The sequence below is a fragment of the Pan troglodytes genome, chromosome 1 (assembly GCF_028858775.2).
Source record: "Pan troglodytes isolate AG18354 chromosome 1, NHGRI_mPanTro3-v2.0_pri, whole genome shotgun sequence".
Lineage (NCBI taxonomy): Eukaryota > Metazoa > Chordata > Mammalia > Primates > Hominidae > Pan > Pan troglodytes.
The window spans coordinates 145,255,989-145,274,420 of record NC_072398.2 but is presented as its reverse complement, the minus strand read 5'-3'; the positions used below and the strand labels follow the sequence as shown (position 1 = coordinate 145,274,420).

At 37.2% G+C, this 18,432-nt stretch overlaps 1 protein-coding gene across 6 annotated transcripts in view; it reads right to left on the bottom strand.

The window, feature by feature from the left end:
* The window catches only part of COL24A1 (collagen type XXIV alpha 1 chain), a 404,239-nt gene that overhangs the window by 65,106 nt on the left and 320,701 nt on the right, over positions 1-18,432 (bottom strand). For all 6 annotated transcript variants that reach the window (XM_016921775.4, XM_063799997.1, XM_063799993.1 and 3 more), the window contains 2 exons: positions 17,267-17,320; positions 16,021-16,128 (listed from right to left, as the gene is read on the bottom strand). In XM_016921775.4, the coding sequence (XP_016777264.1) occupies positions 16,021-16,128; positions 17,267-17,320 (162 nt within the window). The remainder of the gene's footprint in view (positions 1-16,020; positions 16,129-17,266; positions 17,321-18,432) is intronic.

The window sequence follows — 18,432 nt, the reverse complement described above, 5'->3', positions numbered from 1 at the left end:
TCTTACTTGCAAATACCAGAAACTAATACTGGATAATAAAGGCAGAACAGACATTGAAAACACATTTGGTAGCTCATATAATCACAGATAAACCTGGAGAATCAGGTTTGGAAAATGAGCAGAATTAAAGTGATGTCAGGAAGCCAGAATTTGAACACTACAGCGTGTACTACATCTGCTGTTGGACATTGAACACTATTACTGATGCAACCGTCATCCCTGGAAACTGGGAGCTGTTGATGTTACTGCCACTGCCACCACAACAGACTCTCCACTGTCCCCGCCTCTGTGTATCACTAAATCCCCATTTGAAGATGAATATAACTAATTGATCAGGCCTAGGTCAGAGCATGCATCCTTGTTTCAAGTGACAAGGAAGTAAGAGTTTGGAACTTCTGGCTACTGCAGTAAAAGCTGGCCTTTCACCAAAACTCAAAAAGAGGGATTTTTAAATTAAAAAAATGGGATAAAGATGCTGAGTAGCAAAACAAACACAAAATGCATCTACAACATCAACACAAAAACCCCACAAAAAACAAAATTAATAAAACAAGTGTCCAACACAGTTTCTCGAGATTGTTAGATATGTTGATGATGTTCTCCTTTTTGAAATATTCTTTCTTAAGTCTCCATGACACCACATTCATTTTTTTCTTACCTATTATAATCACTCCTTTCAGTCTTTTTCCTCCTTTATCTGACTTTTAAATGTTAGAGTTCCTCACAGCTTGGTTCTGGACCTCCTTCCCACTGTTCAACAAAATTTGTGTTTGTTTTCTTTCATTTGCTCCCCAGATCCATTTACCACCCCTTCTCTATCTTGCAACTTGTCCTGCGAATCTGACTTTCAATGCACTGCATCGCTGGGGTTCTCTTGACCTCTGGCTTCCAGCTGGGGTTGGCCAGTGTGATGCACCACTAGGATATTGAAAAGTGAGAGGAGAGAAAGGTAATATATTTATTTCTCCCATTTCCTTCTGTCTTTGGCATTCCATAAGTGGCTGGGTTATTCTCAACTATAGCTCCTGTCAGATGCCTCTTTCCAGCAGTTCCTGATCTCAACTTGATTCTAGTAACATCATTTCTTCCCTTTACCATTTCAGGTCTAAGGACAGTAATGGCTTCCTACTGTTAACAGTCTCTGGGTTTCCCAGCACTCTTTGTTGACTTTTTTAACCCTTTCTACATTTCTGTAGGTAGTTTCCTCAAAATTCCAATTGAGCATTCCATCTGCTTCCTAACAGGACTCTGACTAAAACATGTATGTGCTGATGACTCACAAATTCATATTTGACCTCCTCTCTCAGCTCTAGCTGAGGATATTTAATTGCTAACTTAATATCTCCACTTGAATGTCATAATCTTGCTCACAAAATTTAGGCCTCCTATAATATTTGCTTTTTCAGTGACGGGCAGACATCACAAGGTATTAAGTTGGAAACTTGTGCAAGTTAGAAATTTGGAAGTTACCCTTGATATCTCTCTCTCTCCCTCATGTCTCCCAATCAAATATCAAGTCCTACTAAAGCCACCTCCTAAATAGTACCTAAATCCATCCACTTCTTTCCATTTACACTTCACCAGTCTAGTTCAAACCGTGAACACCTATAGCCTGGAGTACTGCAAAAGTAGTCTTATTAGTCTTCTGCATCTTGTCTTGTCCCCTTCCAATCCATTTACTATACTGAAGCCAGAGGGAATCCATTAAAAATGTAAAATTGGATAATGTCTCTCCTGAGCTTAAACCTCAATGAGGTCTACTCTCTTTAGATAATGCTCAATTACCTTAATACGTCCTTCAATAGCCTCCATGATGTGGTCATTGTATACCTCAACAGCATCAAACCATATCACTCTACACCTTGCTCACCAAACTTTAGCCATACTGGTCTTTTTTTGATTCTTTAAGCACATGCAGTTCTTCCTAACTTTGCATATGCTGTGGTCTCTGCCTGGAATGTTTCTTTCCTGCTTTCTCCACCTATAATTATTATTATTCCCAATTTACAAACTCCAGTTATCTTTTGGTATCATCTCTCTCCTCCTCCCCACTCATATAACATATGAATTTATATATGTAGACAAGATATTTATCTCTATATACCTATTTCACTGAGTATAATTGACAGGAAGTAAATTTCAAAGTATATAATTTGATAAACTGGCATAATAAATATACCTATTAAACCATCACCACTATCAAGATAACATATCCACTACCCCTAGAAGTTTTTCCTATTCCTTTGTAAACCGTCCTTTCCACACCTCCCCACATGCACTTCTATCTCCTGAAAACCCCTGATTAGCTTTTTATCATTACAGATTATTTTGAAATCTCTACAATTTTATACAAGTGGAACCAAACAGCATGTATCTTTTTGTCTGTTTTTTCCCCCACTTTGAGATTCATTCATGTTGAAGCATGTATATAATTCTTTTTCACTGAGACTAATATTTCATTGTACACATGTACTAGAATTTATTTAGCCATTCACTTTTTGATGGACATTTGGTTCATTCCTAGTTTTGGGCTATTACAAAGAAAGCTGCTATGGCCATTCATGTGCAAGTTTTTGTGTGGATATATGCTTTCATTTCTCTTGGCTAGGAATAGAATGGCTGGGTTATATGTTAGAAATATGTTTAACATTTTTAGATACTACCAATATATAAGATAATTGACATCTTAACAATATAGAGGCCGGGTGCAGTGGCTCATGCCTGTAATCCCAGCACTTTGGGAGGCTGAGATGGGTGGATCACCAGGTCAGGAGTTTGACACCATTGTGAAACCCCGTCTCTACTAAAAATTTTAGTTAGATATGGTGGCATGCACCTGTAATCCCAGCTACTCAGGAGGCTGAGGCAGGAGAATCACTTGAACTCGGGAGGTGGAGGTTGCAGTGAGCTGAGATCATGACACTGCACTCCAGCCTAGGTGACAGAGCAAGACTCCATCTCAAAAAAAAAAAAAAACCATAAACAAACAAAACAAAACAAAACAAAACAAAAACAACAATATAGAGTCTTATGATCCAGAGACATAGTATATATACCATGTATTTAGGACTTCTGTAATTTCCCTCAGCAATGTTTTATAGTTTTCAGTATATAGGTTTGCATTTTTTTTTGGTGAGAATTATCCCTAATATTTCACATTCTGATACTACTGAAATAATACTGCTTTAAAATTTTCTATTTCTGATTGTTAATTGCTAGTACATAGAAATACAATTAATTTTGTATATTAATCTTGCAACTTTGCTAAACTCAGTTTTCCATAGATTTTGGATATTCTACTAGACAATCATGATTTCTGCAAATAAAGACAGTTTTACTTCTTCTATTCCAATCTAGACATCTTTTATTTCTTGTTATTACACTGGCTAGAATCTCATTGAATTGGCTACAACCTCATTGAATTGACTAGAATTTCCAGTACAATATTGCATATGTCATATAAATATGAGAAGGTAATACATATATCTGTGGGCATATAAGACATCAGAATGTTTGCCTCACAAAGACCTACATTAAAAATAATTTTTGGAGAAAGCATTGAAATAATAATAGAAAAAATTCAGGAGATTCTGCAAAGAATATTGAAAGTATTGGTTATCAAATAGCTTAATTAAGTTTACTATTTAAAAAGGAGTCTAGAAATAACAGAAATAAAAGGAGAAAGTAAATGAATAAAGACTAAAAGTGAAAAATTGAGGCAAAATACAAAAATGATGAAGGAGAGGAGTGGTCTATAAAAACAAAGGGATATGAGAATATGTGAAAGTGTTTTGTTAGAGGGAAGATACAGGTAGTGATAAGTTCAACAAATCAATAGATTTAAATAAATACACACTTGGTTATTATGTTCAGCACAACTGCACAAGAGGAACAACAAAAGAAGTAATTTTTAAGCCAGCAGAAGAAACTTTAGTCATCCAATGGAAATGAGGAAAAAAGGAGAAATAAACCCCAAAAGGATAGTACAGGTGCATTAGTCCGTTTTCGCGCTGCTGATAAACACACCTGAGACTGGGCAATTTACAAAAGAAAGAGGTTTATTACAGTTCCACATGGCTGGGGAGGCCTCACAATCATGGTGGAAGGCAAGGAGGAGCAAGTCACACCTTGCATGGATGGCAGCAGGCAAAAAGAGAGCTTGTGCAGGGCAACTCCCGTTTTTAAAGCCATCAGATCTCATGAGACCCATTCACTATCACGAGAACAGCATGAGAAAGACCCACTCCCACAATTCAGTCATCTCCCACCAGGTCCCTCCCACAACATGTGGGAATTATGGAAGCTACAAGATGAGATTTGGGTGGGAACACAGAGCCAAACCATATCAACAGGGCAAAGGAAATACAGATTTCAGATGGCAAATACTCTTTTTTTTTTTTTTTTTTTAGGATCTTGTTTTGTCACCCAGTCTGGAGTGCAGTGGCATCATGATACTTCACTGTAGCCTCTAACTCCTCAGATCAAGCAATCCTACTTCTTCAATCTCTTGAGTAGCTATAGGCACATGCTACAACACCCAGATAATTTTTAAATTTTTTGTAGAGACAGGGTCTTGCTATATCGCCCAGGTTGGTGTTGAAGTCCTGGCCTCAAGAGGTCCTCTTGCCTTGGTCTCTCAAAGAGCTGAGGATTACAGGCATGAGCCACTGCACCTGGGTGGCAAATATTCTTAATGAAGAAATTTTAGATGTATTCCCTGTAACATCTGGAGCAGTAGAAGAATTTCTACGATTGCTGCTATTGTTTAAAATAATATTCAAGGTCACTTGCATGGAAAGTGAAATGGAAAGAAAGAAATACATGGAAAGAAAAATAAATGAATCTAAGGAAAGAGATAATGTAAGGAAGGAAATAAATCTGCCATTATTTGAAGATGATATTATCTACCTAAAAGCCCAATAGAATCACAACAGCAAATTATTTGAAATAAAAAATTCAGCCATATTAGACTATAACTGATACAAATCAGTAGTGCTTATTTAAATCAGTAATAACTACCTAGTAAATAGAATAAAAATAAGAATATAAAAAGCCTTTACTGAGTGGCAATATTGCAGATTTATAAAGACAAAAAATATGGAGTTTTAGACTGCCTTTGTTGTTATGTGACTGTAGAAATTACTTAATTTCTCAGTGCCTCAATTTCTGCATCTACAAAATAAGAAATATAATTATGCCTACCTCATGGGGTTGTAAGGATTAAATTTGTTAATACATTAAAACACTTATGGTACGTGGGCAAGTTCTAAGCATTGTATGAATTTTGCCATGACTATTATGAAGAAATTCTATTAGAAAATGATAGAAATAGGCCGGGCGCGGTGGCTCATGCCTGTAATCCCAGCACTTTGGGAGGCCGAGGTGGGCGGATCACGAGGTCAGGAGATCGAGACCATCCTGGCAAACATAGTGAAACCCCGTCTCTATTAAAAATACAAAAAAATTAGCCGAGCGTGGTGGTGGGCACCTGTAGTCCCAGCTACTCTGGAGGCTGGAGCAGGAGAATGGCATGAACCAAGGGGGCGGAGCTTGCAGTGAGCGGAGATCGTGCCACTGCACTCCAGGTTGGGCGACAGAGCGAGACTCTGTCTCAAAAAAAAAAAAAAAAGAAAATGATAGAAATATATATTTCCTCCTTTTATATTAAATAACTAAAATGATAAGATACAAATTTTCTCCAACTAAATCTATAAATTCAAGACAAATCTAATAACAATTCAACCTTTGTTTTATTTTTAGAGAAACTCAACAAACTGAATCTCAAATTATGTGGAGGAATAAAAGTCTGTAACTAGCTAATCAACCTTAAGAAAAGAATTTAAATAAGGGAGACTTGCCCACTACATATAAGAACATACTACAGAGCCATAGTAATAAGAATAATGTGATGATACAAATAGACCAGAGGTCAGCCAATGTTTTCTGTAAAAGGGCCAGACAGTAACTCTGTTAGACTTTGCAGGCCATATGGTCTCTGTGTGAATTATTCAGTTCTGCTGTTGTAGTGCAAAAGCAGCCATATGTAAATAAATTACTGTGGCTGTGTTCCAATAAATTAATTTATGAATACCAAAATTCAAATTTCATATGTTTTTCACAAAACATTCTTCTTATTTCTACTTTCTACCACTAAAAAAATGTAAAAACCATTTTTAGCTCATGGGCCATACAAAAACAGGCTGATTTGTTCACCAAATGTGGTTTGCTAATACTGGAATGGACTGCTGATATTGACTCATGCATAAATGAGAACTGTTAAACAAGTTGGCTGGATTTTATCTGTTTGCCTTTTGAGATCCAGTCTCCACCCTGCTCTATGACCCAGCAGGCTCCTTTACTCTAGCTGTTGGCCAGTGCCTTACCAAAGGGGTATGAATGGGAATGAAGTCCCCTGTAGTCACAAGGCAGATATGACTGAGAACCCAACCCACTGTAAGGCTTGCAGAATTTGCATATTAATACATCTTCATCTTCAACTAGCCAGATTCTATGCTAAGATAAGAGCACTGGTGGAGAAAGAGAAGAACCCCAAGACAAGAAATGGGGACATTTGAACAGACATGGGCAAGACTAAGAACTCTGAACCTCTAATCCTGCTTAACCTTCCTGGCTTGTGGAGGCAGCCCCTACTCAAGTGCCTGGAAACACCATTAATAGTCCAGTAGATTGGCAATTTGAAGCCTGGACTCCATTGTGGCCTACAGTCAATGAGGTTGAAATGCTACAACTTCCCTCACAATAGAAAGGGGTTCAAGGGCCCAGGAAGATGAAAATGTGGAGATAACTCTATTATTGCAATCGAATCAGCTACCCTCTAACCACAGCCCCTGGAAGGGCTCAAAGAACATACTTTACCACAGAGTTAAGAAACATCATTGGAAATAGGTTCTCTGATATAAATGGGAACACTGGAATCCCTGAGTGGTAGAATCCAGGTCATAGTGCTTTGCTATCAGAGAAAAGGTAGGAGCAATTATCACAATAAGCTACAATGATGGAGTGGAATCAGACTGTTTTGCACAGATCTGTGGTGATGGTTAATTGAACATAGGAGACATAGGAATTGAATATACCATAGTGTACTAGAATATATTAATATACAGGTGGAAAAATTGTAGGTCTTATAGATATAAATCTTACTTAAGTCACTGTGCTTGGGATTCATGTACTCTCACTCAGTTCTCAGACTCAAGCCAGTTCCTAGATCAGAATCCCTTGATTGAGAAGGAGGTAGGTTCTCTTTGAGAAAAAACACTGCAATGTGGTCAGAGATGTATACTACAACTCCTCCCCTAAGTATTCTTGAGAGAGACCTATGGTCATTTACTAGGTGACTGAACACTGGGAAAAGACAAATTCCAAGTCTTTCTAGAGCTGTTAAGATACTAGTTATAACCTGATGATAATCCCTGGAAATAAACACTGTGGTCAGAGTGGAAGCTTACGAGGGTCAAGTGATAAATGGAGTTTTCATCCAATTCCATTTCCAAGTGGGTCCAATAAAGACTGTGAGCTCAGTTTTTATTTTCTCCCCTCCAATCTCAGAGCATAGTGAAACTTCCTAACTATAAAGGCTACTACTATGGTAAGACGGGAAGACACAAATGAATGTTCCTACAACTATCCCTTCCTGTCCCCTCCTCACCAATATAAATCTAATGTAATAACACATCCTTGTGAAAAACTGTACATATTACTCCCATCCCTGTGGAAAATTGTACATATTATTGCCATAAAGGCCTGAAAGATACAGGGGTAGTGATTCCTACTATATTCCCTATCTGTTTTACTCATGTGTTTGGCTAGAGCAAACAACAAATAAACCTGAAGAAAGTGGTAGTGTATTACAAACTTAACGGGTTGGGGGATGATGCCAATTACAGCTGCAGGTTCTGATATGGTATCTTTACTAAACAATATAGCCACTGGCAACAGCAGCTACTGACCTAGCAAAAATATTTCCTATGCACATTCTTATCAGTAAAGATAATGGGAAGCAGTTTTCTTGCCTTCATGTGGCAGGAAAAGCAGTATCCCTTCCCTGTCTTAGCTCAGTGCTGTGTCAACTCAATTTGCTTCTCTGTCATAAAACAGACTGAGCAGATATCTTTATATTCTGGATATCTCACAAAATATCATTCAGGTCCATTAAACTGGACTTGGAGAGTAGAAAAGAACAAGCACCCTAAAGGTGTACCAGAGGATAGAATTTAAAATTTCAGGGGCTTGATAAATGGGTGTAATCACCCAATGGGTTCTCCCTGCCTGTTGCACAGACAAAAATAAATTCACTGAGACTGCAGCATTGCAGTATAGTTTAATTGATGCAAGGCTGGCCCACATGGGAGAACTGGAGTTATCATTCAAATCAGTCTCCCTGAAGGCTTAAAGGCTAGGGTTTTTATGGACAATTTGGTGGGCAGACAGCTAGGGAATGAGTGCTGCTGATTGGTTGGGGATGAAATCACAGGGGTGTGGAAAACTGTCCTTGTGTGTTGAGTCTCCCTCTGGATGGGGCCACAGGATCAGTTGAGTCATGATTCATGAGTCTGGTGGAGTCAGTCAGAAAGGTATCTCAAAAAACCCAATCTTATGTTCTACAATAGTGATGTTATCTATAGAAGCAACTGGGCAAGTCACAAATCTTGTGACCTCTGGCCATATAACTCCTGAGCAGTAGGGATTATAGAAACTATACCTATCTTGTAATCTTGGCCACATGACTCCTGAGCAGCAAGGAATTAGAGAAACTAAACCTACATGTTAGTAGCGTTCAGGTCTCTCCCATAATCCTATTCTTGTGGGCTTTAATTAGTCTTACAAGGCAGTTTTCATTCCCTGAGCAAGGAAGGGGTTAATTTTAAGGTGGGACTATTGTCATTCTTGCTTTCAAGTTAAACTATAAACTAAATTCTTCCCAAAGTTAGCTTGGCCTTTGCCCAGGAATGATCAAGGACAACTTGGAGGTCAGAAGTAAGATGGAGTCAATTATGTCAGATTTCTCTGACTGTCATAATTTTGAAAAGGCAGTTTCATGGGTGAAGTTCCAGGAATAATAGTTTGGGGGCACATCAGGATACCTCCTCCAAAGTAGAGATAAATTGTTGTACTTTGCACTGACTGACTATCACAATAAAAAGGGCACAGTTCTGGTGAGCCTCTGTGGACTTTGGAGTCAACTTATATCAGATTTGGGTGTTCTGCTCCAATCCATTTTCTTAGTAACCTGTAAGGTTGCTGTTTTTTTTTGTTTTTATTATGGAGATATATATATATACACACACACACACACACACACACACACACACATATATAGTATACAATATTATATATATAGCATATAATATTATATATATATAATCATTTTAACCATTTTTAGGTATGCATTTCAGTGGCATTAGTACATTTACATTATTGTACAACTGTCACTACCATTTATCTACAGAATTTTTATCTTCTTTAACTGAAACTCTATACCCATTAAACAATAACTCTCCATTATCCCCTTCCACCAAACCCTGGCAGCCCCATTCTACTTTCTATCTCTCTGAATTTGATTATCCTAGGTGAGGAAGGAGGTCAGCAGCACTTGTTTTCCAAGAACTGGCTATGACCCTGCTGATCAAAACAGGATCTGGTTAAAATAGGGTGCAGTAAAGAAACTGACCAAATACAGCTAAAACCAAAATGGTGAAAAAAGTGACCTCTAGTTGCCCTCAGTGCTCATTATACACTAAGTATAATATATTAGCATGCTAAAAGACACTCCCACCAGCACCATGACAGTTTAAAAATGTCATGGCAATGGTTGGAAGTTACCCTATATGGTTTAAGAGGGGAGGGGAACCCTTCCTTGGTTCCTGGAATGCCCCATCCCTTTTCTAGAAAATTCACAAATAACCTGCTCCTTATTTAGCATATAATTAAGTAGTAGCTATAAATATAGCTAGCCAGCAGTCTATGAGGGCTACTCTGCCTATGGGGTAGCCCTGCTCTATCTATGGAGCAGCCATTTTCCTATACTCTGTTGCTCTGATAAACTTGCTTTGTGACATAGTTTGGATATTTGTCCCTGCCCAAATCTCATGTTGAATTGTAATCCCCAGTGCAGGAGGTGGGGGCTGGGGGAGTTGTTTGGATCATGGGGGTGAATCCCTCATGGCTTGGTGCTGTCTTTCTGATAATGAGTTCTCACAAGATGTGGTTATTTAAATGTACATGGCAACACCCCCTCTACTCTCACTCTTTGTCTCTCTTGCTTGTTACTGCTTTCACCGTGTGATGTGTCTGTCCCCACTTCACCTTCTAGTCTCCTTAAAAGCTGAATAGGTTCCAGCACCATGCTTCCTGTAAAGCCTGAAGAACTGTAAGCCAATTAAACCTCTGTTCTTTATAAATCACCCAGTCTCAGGTATTTCTTTATAGCAATGCAAGAACACCCTAATACTCTTTGCCTTCACTTTACTCTGTCAGCTCCCTCCTGAATTATTTCTTGTCTTCCTGGAAGACAAGAACCCTCCCTGGCTGAGCCACAGTTTTGGGGTTTGCCAGTATCATAGGTCTTTCATATAAGTGAGATCACAATATTCATCCTTTTGTGTCTGGTTTGTTACATTTAGCATAATGTCCTTCAAGTCTCATCCAGGTTATAGTGTGTCAGACTTTCATTCCTTTTTAAGGCTGAAAAATATTCCATTGTCAATTATTCCAATATATTCCAAAAATATTCCAATGTCACATTTTGTTTATTCATTCAATCACTGATAGACATTTGGGTTGTTTCTACTAACTATTATGCATAATGCTGCTACGAACATTGGTGTAAAAATACCTTTAATGATGAATACATTAATTTGCTTCACTCTAGTCATCTTTTTACTATCTATATGTATCCCATAACTTCTTAATGTATATCTTAAATTTATACAATAAAATTTATTTAAAAAAATCTTTTACATTCCTGCTGTCAGTTCTTTTGCATATACACCCAGAAGTGGACTTGCTGGATTATATGGTAATTCAATGTTTAATTTTCTGAGGAACTACCATACTGGTTTTTACAGTATTGTGTCATTTACCTTCCCAACAGCAATGTGCTTGTGTTCTAATTTCTCCACCATCTTGCTAACACTTGTTATTTTCTGTTTTTGTTTGTTTGTTTATGTTTGTTTTATAATAGCATCCTAACATGTGTGACGTGATATCTCATTTTGCTTTTGATTTGCATTTCCCTAATGGTAGTGATGTTATATATCCTTCCATGGGATTACTGGTCATTTGCAAATCTTCTTTGGAGAAATGTCTATTCAAGTATTTTGCCAGGTTGCCAGTTTTGAGTGGACCCTGAAGTAAGAAAAGGCTCTGCAGCAGATTCAGGATGTAAGTTACAATGCTATTAATATTTGGACCTCATGACTGAGAAACTCTAATTATATCAGAAGGCTCTGTAGCTGGTAGAGATGCCATATGAGCCCTTTGGTAATCTCCCATAAGAGAAACCCTGCTTATATCTGTAAGATTTTGGAGACAGGCCATGCCCTCTCTGTCAAATGCAATTTACCATTTGGAATACAGCTATGAGCTTGCTCCGATTGAAACTGAATGACGGAACCTGGAATGTCAAATGGCTATGCTCTCTGTTCTCTGTTTTGCCCATTATGAACTCGGTAATAATCGAATTCACTGAACCATAAAATTGAATGTATACCGCAGCACTCTATTCTTAAATCAAAATGGCATGTATTGAAACTGGGCCCTAGCACGTCTAGAAAGCACAGACAAAATGTGTAAGCAAGCAATTCAGATTTCCATGACACCCGTTCCCATTGCTTTGACATTGCTCCTTCAGCTTTCCTAGAGAATTCCCTTTACCAGTTAATGGAGGAGGAAAAACCTCAGGCCTGATTTTTGGATAGATCTGCATTGATTGTCAACATCAGCCAGAAGTGTACAGCTTCAGGCTGCATTAGAGCTTGAAAGATGTTAGTAAAGTGAACTCTTTCCAGTAGGTAGAACTTGAGGCAATACATATAGTTAGAAGGAGAGATGGCTTGAGATACGGATCTACACTAATTCAGAGAGCACTGGCTAAGAGTTTGGCCAGCTGGTCAGGCACTTGGAAATAATGGGTTTGAAAGGCTAATGATAAGAAGGTCCGAGGAAGATAAATTTAGATGAACTTCTCAAAATGAAATCAATATAGAGTTAATTATATTCCATGTAGATACTTAACAGACAGCATCCTCTATAGAGTAGGCTCTCAATAATCAGGTAAACAAGATGGACCTTTAGTGGATATCAGTCAACATTTTTCCATACTAATCATAGTGGTTGCTCAATGGGCCCACTAACACAAATCCAACAATATGGACTTTTCTTCACCAAGGTTGATCTGGCTACCACCCCTGGTGACTGCCAAACCTGCCAAACGTAGAGGCCAACATTGAGCTCCCAACAAGGCAATGCTCCCTGGGAGATAAGTTGGAGCTATAATAGCTGCAATTGTTCTCACAGGGGTAGATACCTATTCTAGACATAGATTTGCTATTCTACCAAAAGTTCTTCTGGTAGTTAAAATGTAGTTGATACACAGCACGAATTATATATCAGAAGAGAGAGAGAGAGCTGATATACCTATAGCAATATGAATGTATCTTTAAATCCCAGTGCTAAGTGAAAAAAAAAGATGCATGGTCTAATATCATTTCCATAATTAAAGATATGCATAAAAACCTGTAGTATATTTTTGGGACAGCATGCAGATAAGAATATACATTAAAACATATAAAATAGTGGCTATTTTAGGGGGAGGGGAATGAGAGTGGGGATAAAAAGAAGTCAGCCTAAGAGTAGGTCCATGCAAAAACTGAAGGATGACAATATGCCAAAAATTCATTAATATGATTATCCCAACAACTGTGTACCTAAGGTAAAAGACAGAGGGAGTGGAAAACCTTAAAGAAAAAAAAAAAAAAAGAAGCCAAAGCTGAAAGACCTTTTCTTTTTGCCTCCTTTGGCATCCAGGACTCTGGCAGGTGACTTAGGTCAAATTACTAGAAAATCTCATTCAGGTCTTTGAATCTTGAAAAAGTGGCATGAAGATGCATGACAGTTTAGAAATTATTCATAGTGCAGTAGCATTGGCACTGAGAGTCCAATGGTGGCCATGTTGACTGGTGCCAATGTCATTGGTGGCACCCTAACTAGACTACTCTTTGCTTGGGGTGTTCTGTTGCAAGAAATCCTTAATTTCAGACTGTTTTCTGACCCTGGATTTTGAGCTTTTTAGCTGATTCTGTAAGCAACCCAGTCACTATCTTATAATTTGTTTTCTGCTTAGGTTAGCCAGAGAAGATTTTTGTTTAAAACCAGTCAGACTTGGCTGATATCCCAAAGTCCTAATTGGGTTATAGAATGCAAATAGCCTCATCATCTGGCCTTAAGACCCCTTCATTCTTGTGTATTCTAGATAGAGCCAGTGTTTCGATTTCAGGCATGAGCCTTTGCCCACACAGAAAATAAAACTAGCATGACAGATTCTAGGAATAAGGTTTAGAGTGGCATTGAATGGAATCAACATTTTATTTGTGTTAACTCAGTATTTTTTGTATTGGCTTTCTCTTAGCCATTAAATTACTATCCTTTAAATATTACCTCAATATTGAAGAAAAATGTAGAGTTGTTAGAAAACGTCTATTTTCTTGCTAGAAACAAGCAACAGATAATCAGTGCCACATTGCAATTTTCCTAAATAAAAACGGCATATATTGAAACTGGGCCCTAGCAGGTCCAGAAAGCACAGACAAAATGTGTAAGCAGGCAATTCAGATTTCCATAATATCTGATCTCAAGAGAAAATGGTCCATAATTTTATAATCCATATCAATGTTTTCATTCCTTAAAATTTTCTGTCCTTCCTGAGGGATCTCTAGGTATTACATATTGCTAGAAAGAAGTTGTTTGTCATAATGAACCAGTAAATGACTTGAGTAAAAAGTAATTAATGACTTTGATATGTCACTAATGTCCTGACGAGTATCTCATAAGCTGAACATCTGAAATTGTTCTTAAACTCATATATAGGATACTGGTTTCTATTATCCACATAGGGAACTAATATCTGGATTAGTAGTATCTTAGCCTGAGAACAAATGACTTCCTGGTCCTATTAATAAGTTAATTACTACTAATATATTATTAAATAAATTCATTTGCTACTACTAGTACTTTTACAATTCACTATTTAGCCTTATAAACTATTGGGCCCATCCACCACACCTCCATGATTATACCTGTGTATAGCAGCAACAAATATGACGTATTTTCACATGTGGTTTTCCTTGTTTGAATTCTCAAAAATCTTATTCAAAGCAACAGGAAAAGATTCACTACAATATTTCCCAGTAAAACTTAATCCACAAAAATACAGGATCTCAAACCAATTCAAAGGGTTTTACTGTTGTATTTTTAAAATTTCACAATCTCATTATAAGACTATCACATGGTGAGTCCGGAGATTAGCATGAAGATGGAGGCCCAGTGCATGAGCTCCCTTTAAGACTGGGATCTCAAATGAGTCTCTTTTAACCAGACTGATACTACTAGCAAAAGTCTATACAATATTTATTTTAATTAAAAACTTTGGCCTGGCTGTTACAGTTTCGTAGGCCGTAACCTGATGCCGTGAGGCTCTGATATGTTTCTTCCAAAACAAATAGAAACCATGTTAAGACTACTTAACAGCCTTCATATTTTCAGAGAATCTGACTAGATATTTATTAGTGACATAATTATATTGGTTAAGTTATCATTTCATTTTTTTAAACAAATGAGATAACTCATTGTAGTGAAAAAGAATATTAATTTGTATTTAAGTTTAGGTATAGCACCATACTAGATTTGAATAAACATTAGAATTGACTTATTACCTAAGAAAAGAGCAACAAATCAATAGGTAACCATATCCAAATAGCAGAAATTTAAAAGGGTAAGTTTTACTGTATTCTTAAAAGTGTGTGGTTAATTCGTCTAATGTTTAAAGTAAAAACAACCTGTGGTAAAAATGTCTCAATTAGGATGACATTAGGGAAGGAAAGTGGGAAAATGGTTAAGCAAAGACAAAAATGTGATTTTTAAATTTCTGATCAAATAAGTAAGATAGAAATCTGCATAAAAATAAGAGTGAATCTACATTATTGCATTACTTTTTTCCCATAACTATCATGGTGGTTGCTCAATGCACCCACTGGCACAAATCCAATAATGTGGACTTTTCCTCACCAAGGCTGATTTGGCTACCACCCCTGGTGACTGCCAAACCTGCCAAAAGTAGAGGCCAACACTGAGCTACCAACACAGCAATGCTCCTTAGGGGATTAGTTCGAGCTAGCTGTGATTGTCCTCACAGGGGTAGACACATATTATAGACATGGATTTGCTATTCTACCAAAAGTTCTTCTGGTAGTTAAAATGTAGTTAATATATAGCATGAAGAATTACACATCAGAAGAGAGACAGCTGATGGACCTATTGCAATGAATGAATTAGATGAACACAGAGAAAATATTCACACAATTCTTGTAAAATACTGAGGCTATAAAAGTAAAGGGAAAATGATTTTTCACAGAACCTACCTTGAGTTACTGCCAAGACCTAAATGTTCCAAAGGTGGATTAAAACATTTGATGAACTCAAAGTACAGCCAGGTTGTGTAGTTCTTAAGTTTTTGCTTCTTTATAGGTCTTCTTTAACAGATTTTATATTTTTAAAATGGCATGAATTATTAACACTATGAGTTATTAGATATAAAATACTGAAGAGAATGTACCTATTGACAGTTCCTGGAAATCCTAAATACAACTGCATAATAGCTATTAGAGAAATCAACTGGCTTAATCTGAGCCAATGCCAAAGCTAAAATAGATAGCCAAAATATCTATGGTCTAGCAAGGAGACACATGCATAGGAAATAATGAGCAAAGAGATATCCGTACTACTCACAGGAAGTCCCTGTTTTCCTGGTGGCCCAATTTTTCCAGGGTTTCCTGAAATGCCATCTGTTCCATGGTATCCTTGTATGCCTTTTGGCCCAAGTAGGCCTTGAAGTCCCTTGATAATTAAAAATTATTTGGATTGTAGAGATGCTGACAAGATGTTAAGATGACAAATACTTTTTTATTTATTGAGCTGGAGAAGTTTACATTTTTATATTTTGTTCTAGGACAAATTTTCCTGTTTCCTGGATTCCTTAATGATTTACTATTTGGATTCAACAGATAACTTTAAAAGTTTAAAAGCCTTTAAAAGTTCCCCAAACAAAAATGCCAAGCTGATCAGCAATTTACGGTGTAACTTTTGGGCCTTAGTGTAATTCTCTGGTGTTTCTCATTGTGTCAACCAATATTTTATATAATTCTGGAGAAAAGATCAGCTATATACACCTGTCAGCTTAGGATAGAGGTTATCATTTCCCATCTGCCAAACCTTGTATTGTTTTATTTTCCCAAGAAATAAATTATGGCTACTCAGCTGCCACTTTGAATCAGATAATTATATGACTGAAGTAAGGTCTGAACATTTTGTTTCTACACTTGGGCAACTGAATTTCATATGCAAGGATCTCTGATCTGAATGTGCTTATAATTTACATTCATTTTCTCTATTTTTTTTTCAAGCCAATACAAGTCACCCAAAGCAGGCATCTAATCCTTGGCTAGGGGACACCAGTAAAGTCTTTGCTAAAGAGCCAGTCAACACTTATCTGCCTGGCCAGGAGAGGAAACTGATGGTGAGGTAAAAGTTAATCTTTGTGATGAAAAGATTAAATTTTTTTTCCTAAGACTTTTTATTTGTCTAGAGAATGAGAGGCTGAGTCCTCTAAAATCTAGCTCATGTCATTTTAATTATGCTTGAAGATCTCTGGCCTTTGTCACCATTCATTTTGTTACGATTCTAAGTTCTCTGTTTTTCAGTGGTTCACCGTCAGAAGCATGAGTCCACCGGGAGGGCTTCATAACCAGGAAAATAGCATCCTTCAACTGCAGGGACTTATATTTAAACAGCAAGTTTGGTTTTGAGTTAATGGTCATATTTTGTTCCCTCTGTGTTCCAGCATGGGTTTAATTTTTTTTAAAGACAATCTGATTTATCCAACATGATGACACAATTGGCCCCAAACTTTTCTGCTTGCTAAAGTTGCCAGTTCCATTTAGAAAAGCAAGAAAGATGAAAGAGGCCTGTTACTTACAGGAATCCCAGGTTTCCCAGAAGGACCAGGAGCTCCTTTTTTCCCCTTATTACCCTAAAGATGGAAAGCACAGTTGTCAATTGACTGTAATAAACTTACTTAAACTGAAGCCATAGAAAAGAACACTGAGACCTGGACGCTGCAGCAAGAACTAGCACGAACTAGTTGTATATCATTAGGATTGCCATTTAATTTTCCTGGGAGTCAGCTTCTTCATCTGAAAATGAGAAACTTTGACAAGATCATCTAATAATTTCCTTGTAGCTCTCAATTATATGATTTAAGAATTTAAACTGTACTCCTAAAAGGGACCTGAATAGATTATTTAATAAATGTTCCTACTTTCAGGAAGGGCCTTGATCTCCTTTTGAAAATGCTACATATTTACTTAATTCAGTAAACATTTATTGAGTATCATGTGTCCGGGACTCTGTCATGTGCTTGGAAGGCAAAGGCAAAGTTCCTCCTTGCAAGGCACTTACAGTGTGGTAAGAGGAACATGAACTGATAGCCTAAAATGTGCTTCTCTGGAAGAACAGAGAAGAGCATACTTGTGATTCAAGGAAAAGATATTTATTTCCCACGGAACTGTTTGTTTTTCCATGTGTGAGATGTTTTAAATCATAATTGATTCAGCAGTAATGGGTCTGCCAGGATAGTTAGGAACTTTGCTCTTGCAAATCATGCCATTGTTCTGATGACATTCTAAAAGTATTTAAAGAAGAAAATGTGGAAAAGGTGACTTGGTTCACAAATAAGAAAAGGAATCATGTTGTCATTACCAGACACATTTCTCAGAAATCATCAGAAGTTCTCACAAACAGGATAATCCCACTAAAATGGGATGTTAAATCATTCAATTTTGAAGACAAATTGTGCTAAAGATTCAGTTTAACAATAACAACAAAGAAACAACTTCAAAAGATGTTACTTTTTTTGACAACCAGCTTAAACATTTTATGAAGAAATAGTATATGTTGTCACAGAGAAAAAGAGCATCTTCTCTAAGAGATAAAAATCTATCTTTTGCAGGATTTGATAATGGGGAGATATAAGGATCATGGGTTGTACTTCCAACTTTGAAAACTATTGTACTTGTCTTAGAAGTCACTAATGCAAAATGTTTCTAAAGATGAGGAAACCAGAAAATGGGATAGTTGGTGACC